The sequence below is a fragment of the Vipera berus genome (assembly GCF_964194415.1).
Source record: "Vipera berus genome assembly, chromosome: 1".
NCBI classification, from domain to species: Eukaryota; Metazoa; Chordata; class Lepidosauria; order Squamata; family Viperidae; genus Vipera; species Vipera berus.
Window position 1 is genome coordinate 196,563,166 of NC_138202.1, and position 5,921 is coordinate 196,569,086.

The following is a 5,921-nucleotide window of genomic DNA, read 5'->3' on the forward strand; positions in this document are numbered from 1 at the left end:
TCTGGTCACAATTTCAGTCATAATTCGAGGACAACCTGTACAGCTAGGTTGCAAAAATCCAAGGGGTGCCATGAGTTTACTGTCTTGTAATGGTCATCTGATTTCTACAGACAGGGTTTAGATGAGGTAATCCTGTTTTATCTTTTATTTCTTATTCTCCAAGATGAAAACAATGTAATTATTGTTTCTTACTCTTCTAACAGAGTCGTGTTTTTTTTACTCAGTTCTACCTTCTGCCACTTTTATATATTTATATATTATATTTGTTCCTTATCTGGAAAAGTTGGCCACCTGCAAGAAACGTACACAAGCTTTGCCCTAATCCAAAGAAGCTCTTTGAAATAAGCAGCTAAAAACTTTGCTAAGGTCCATCAGACGTTCCCCTGGCGGCTGCTGTAGGAGGAAGATAAAGAGAAATAAATAGATCCTTAGACAGAATGGGATCCCAGACAAAGAGGGTAGCAAAAGAAATAGAACCAGACTTCATTCACCTTTTCTTCAGGATCTACCTGTCATATTTCAGCTTCTTATCTTTTGTGAACTTCACAATGTAGCCCTTAAACCGTGTATTGCAGGGGTCCCCAACCCCCAGTCCATGGACCAGTACCAGGCTGCAGCATGACAGCAACTGGTCCGCACAAACCAGGAAAGCCCCATCCACAGGTTGCAGGCAGCACACAAAACTGCGCCCCCTCTGGTCTGCGGAAAAACTTCTCTCCACTGGTGCCCAAAAGGTTGGGGACCTCTGGTGTATTGTACTCTTGAAGCCATCAGCCTTCCACTGGAGAGACACACTGCTACTTCTGCTAAAAGGAACAGAAACTTCTCGTACCTTATGATTTATGAAATACTTACTTTTTGTTGAAAGGAAAATATAGATGTAGTTTATCTTTATAGAGTTGGGTGAACTCAACTTGTTTTAACATTCTTGTGTCAGGACCCTACAACTGTGACCTTAATAGCATCAGGGTAGGATATAGTTTTACTATTTTTGTCTAAATGAGAATCAAACATCTCATAATTATTAACATAAAATCTCCAGGTGTTCTCATAGTTCCCCTAGTCCAGGAGTAGGCAACCTCGGCTCTTTTATGACTCATGGACTTCAACTCCCAGAATTCCTGAGTCAGCATAGCTGACTCAGGAATTCTGGGAGTTGAAGTCCATGAATCATAAAAGAGCCGAGATTGCCTACCCCTGCCCTAGTCAGACAGAATTGCAATTAAAATTGTATCAGCTGATTGGTATCAATGTGAGGGAAGCACATGGAGAGCTAAAATAAATGAACATATAGTCTGATTTAATCATAACCCCTATCTTCCATTCCACATTTGTTTTATCGTTTTTGTTAGTCTATCTGATCCAGCTAACCAGATCTTGTCTTTTGAGTTGTGGCAAATTGAAAGCCAGCTACGAAGATGCTGACAGAAAGCATTACTGCCTAGTCTAATAGGAAATTTATATACATACTATAAACTAAACAAAAATATAGGCTGCTATTCTTATAATCAGGCTATTTGTCCAGCTCATAGGTCTCTAGTCCCAGCTGCAGTGTAGCAACCTTCAAGAGGCTGCAGGTGAATCTTTTAAAATTTGCTAGAACTGTGTTAGACAATTGAAAATTGGATATTTTGTATCTAAAATGTCAAATGATGGGCTATCCCATAGTGTTGCTAAGCTGACAGAGCTTTTAAATGGTCAAGCCTGCCTTCTTCACCAGTGGCCAAACTCGAACTGCCTAACCCTAACCCATTTTTGCAGAGCTGGCAAACTGTAGGAAAGTCCTTGCCTGCCAATCAAAATCAGTTTGTGGCTTCTATTACTGGTTTACAAGCATTAGTTTGCTGGAAAGACCAGGTGGTAATTATACTATACACAGGAAGGAGAGAGCATCTTTCTCTGCTTGTCCAAATAGCCCTAGCGATAAATTGGGTTTCACCAGCACCAGCCCAGTCTTACAAAGAGCTATGCCTGGAAACATTAACTATGATCTGCCCTTCATTTCACACATCTGCCAAAAAGCAATCAGTGAAAGCAATGGGAGAAAGGGTCCTGGGAATCATTTCATTTTTAAATTATCCAGTAATCTCTAGGTAGCCAGCTGTCTCTCTAGTAATAGTTGAAGCCCGTTCTGGTCGCTTTTTGGTTAGCAGCAACTTGTACAATGCTGCCCTGTATTTGTTTGAGACAAGATTGTAAAGGATTGGGTTGATTGTAGCACTCAAGTAGAAGAGCTGCAACGCAAAAACATTAAAATACTGAGAGAAAAGCATCATCCTGGTGTTCTTTGGGTTGATGTACATGATCCGGCCAACATGGAAGGGCAGCCAGCAAATGAGGAATGCCAGAACCAGGATAACTGCAAGTGGAAAAAAAGAAAAGAAGGAAATAAGATGGGTTGCTGACCTGGTGCAGTTACGAGTTGTGCCCATTATTGGACCAAGTAGGCTTGCTTTGGGATCACTATTTGGATCACTGTAATGTACGGAACATAGAGGTCCCCTTGAAGAACATTTAGAAAATGCATGCGCCACATGCAGATTTTGGCATTTCTCATTACACCCATGTGATGAAAATATATGAGCGTATCATTATACCCACATTGAGAATAAAATCTGGAACCCTTAAATCCACACGCTCCCCATGGCTCCCTGTTCTTTCTAACATTGCCCCTCCTGATCTCGGGTGATAACAACAAACAGTCAAAGAGTGGAATAAGGTAAACATGCCATTGATTTCTAGAGGTCTTCCAATACTGTATGTAAAATAAAAGACTCTATACCTCTCACCAGGCTAAGTCTAGGAAACCAATTTGGGATAATATACCACACTCTTTACTATCCAGACAAAGAATGGCAGTTAAGGGGTGTGTGTGTGTGTGTGTGTGTGTGTGTGTGTGTGTTTGTGTGTGTGTGTGTGTGTGTGTGTGAGAGGAGAGAGAGAGAGAGAGAGAGAGAGAGAGAGAGAGAGAGAGAGAGAGAGAGAGAGAGAGAGAACTAGTTATTTCTGCTCAGCCACCAGATCCAGCAGAGAGAATATGCTCTCAGTAGCAATGTCTGCCCTGCGTAACAGAATCCCATGGAAAATTTGGATAGCCCCAACCCTGTTAGCCTTTTGTAAGGCATTGAAAACCTGGCTGTGTCCCCAAGTATTTGAATCAGGTTAGATCAGTTCAACTCTTGATGTGCTTTTTCTGCATGAGTGGGGTCATTGTTTATCTTAAGATGCCAGGGATTATATGCTGTGTCTGGGGGGCGGGGGAGATTAATTCTTGTATGCTTCCAGAGTAAAGGACTTAAAGTTGCTGGCTACTTTGTACTGACTAGGTAAAGGTAAAGGTAAAGGTTCCCCCGCACATGCGTGCTAGTCGTTTCCGACTCTAGGGGCCGGTGCTCATCTCCGTTTCAAAGCCGAAGAGCCAGCGCTTGTCCGAGGACGTCTCCGTGGTCATGTGGCCGGCATGACTAGACGCCAAAGGCGCACGGAACGCTGTTACCTTCCCACCGTAGTGGTCCCTATTTTTCTACTTGCATTTTTACGTGCTTTCGAACTGCTAGGTTGGCAGAAGCTGGGACGAGTAACAGGCGCTCACTCTGTTACGCGGCACTCGGGATTCGACCCGCCAAACTGCCGACCTTCCGATCGACAAGCTCAGCGTCCTAACCCACTGAGCCACCGCGTCCCTCTTTGTACTGACTACTGGGTATATAAACAATTGGACATAAATCACATTTCCAGATAGGGCTACAGAGAAGGAGCAGGAAAATCTATTACATGGAAATATAATCATGAAGTGTATGTAACTCAGAGACTGACCAGGGGACTGAATCTAGAACTGTCTAGAGAAGAATGGCACTGAAGAACAATGGGAATGATTTTCACCACATGCTGTAGACCAAGATGCAGTTTATGAGACTAGAAGTATCACCTGGATATTTGCTTGGTCCCCATGCTCAGCTTCAATATATGTAGACAATGACAAAGGTATGAGTTCTCTCTCATTCAACAGAATTAGCTCTGGGACCTCTCATACTTTGAAAACTGAAATATGCCCAAGAGATTCTGAGGAAGTGTTACATCCCCACAGAAGTCTGCATTTGAGGGTATGAGCAACAAAATTTTCTTCAGGATAGGGGTTGATCCTTATTTACCAAAAAAATATATATCTGGGGCTGGAGTCCCATGCAGCTCTCCAAGCTATGCAACCCTGATTACTTGTTTACATTCATTAGATGCCAGAAGGATTAAGTAGACATTCTGTAGGATAACCCTGGATAATTCTTGGAACTAGATCATCTTCATTCAGTATTTTTGGACTCCACACAGCATCTCCATAGTTGTTTATTATACACAAGGATTTTTGGGTTTCCATCAGTTCTGGATGGAACTGATAAGTGGTATAGTAGATTTGGGAGGGTTTTAGATTGTCAACCTGCTACAGAGTCCTTAACAATAGAAATTTGTTATGAATCCAAAGGTTTCCTAATTTTGAATAATAGGGCTGGGGAAGTTTCTTTGATAAAGATAAGGGATGGACAAGACATTGGAGCACTAGGATAATGTTTCCTCCCCCGTTTTAAGATATCCTCCACTTACTTACCCAACATGCGCACTGTTTGCTGATGGTTCCTGTATGAAGCCAAACCAAGATGTGCTTTGCCAACACGCAGAAGCTCTCTAGCAATCAAGCCATGGAGAATGTAGAGACAGAAGAAGGGAAGAATGAAGTAGCTGGTGGTGATCCAGAGCATAGTCTCCAACAGCCCTGTCTGTTGGGCATACAAAGTAGGGCCACATTCACGGCTGAAATCATCATCACTGGAAAAGTTGCCAGCCTGTTGGACTCCCACAAGGAACAGGTAAGGTGCAGCAGAGAGCAGTGACACAGCCCAGAGCACTACCAGTAGGGCTTTTACCCGCTGTTGGGTCACCAGGACTTTAGCCCGCAGTGGGAAGCAAATGGCCAGATAGCGCTCAGCTGTCAGGGCTGTCAGATGCAGGATGGAACAGTAGGCACATGCTTCAGTTGACCAGTGCCACAGACGACACAGAACTGTTCCCAGCACCCATGGCTGGGAGCGCCACAAACGGTACAGATCCAAGGGTAGACCCAGGAGGAGCATCAACAGGTCAGAGACAGCCAAACTGCCCAGATATAGACTGGTAGTGTTGTGTAGCTCTTGAGAGCAGCTTGTCACAATCATGGTCAAGACATTGCCCCCTACACCCAGCACCAGCAAGACCAAGCAAACAGCTGTCACTGGGATGAGAATGCATATGGGCAGCAGTGGGCAGAGGTGCTTGTTGCAGGGTGGAAGGGCCCAGATTTCAGTATCCTGTTCTTGGCACGCAGCTAGACTGCTGCTGTTGGTCAAACCCGTGTTGCAGGCAGCACTGCAACTGGTCCCCATGCTGCTATTACAGAACATTTGGAGCACCTCTTGACACAAGATGTGAATTCCCTTCTAAGGCATCAGAAATAGGTTCCTGCTGTCCTTGGTCTTGCTTGATGTGTGCTCCTGCAGCTTTTTCTGTCCTGTCCTTTCCTTCTTTCCTCTCTTGGTCTCACTTTGTACCGCAGCTTTCAGCAAAAACCCTGGAGTTGCTGCCCCTTTGCCTGTGCAGTGAAATGAAATGCCAATGTTCCAATCCCAGTCTGATGGATACCCATGGTTACTAAAAGATAACTCCTCCCAAACGGACAGCAAATAAGAAATCAATGTTTTTTATTTGCTCCAAATTGAGCCTCATTCTTTCATATCAGCAACAGAAGCAGCTGTTGAGAAGCAAATAATGATTCCCGTTCTCAACCAAAAGTACAAAATAGCTGCTGAGATGTGAAAGAGAAAAGACACCCCCCCCCCAAAATAGGAGTACCTAAAGAAGAGTTTTTTTGATCCATAAAACAGATCAGATTTATG

The 5,921-nt window shown here is 43.7% G+C and overlaps 1 protein-coding gene across 1 annotated transcript; it reads right to left on the reverse strand.

Moving 5' to 3' along the window:
* Positions 1–2,075: 2,075 nt before the first annotated feature.
* On the reverse strand, positions 2,076–5,411 carry MLNR (motilin receptor; the record flags this gene model as incomplete). Its single annotated transcript, XM_081343106.1, has 2 exons — positions 2,076–2,359; positions 4,601–5,411. The coding sequence occupies 2 exons, from the start codon at positions 5,409–5,411 to the stop codon at positions 2,076–2,078; spliced, it is 1,095 nt and encodes a 364-aa protein (XP_081199232.1).
* Between the last annotated feature and the right edge of the window lie 510 nt (positions 5,412–5,921).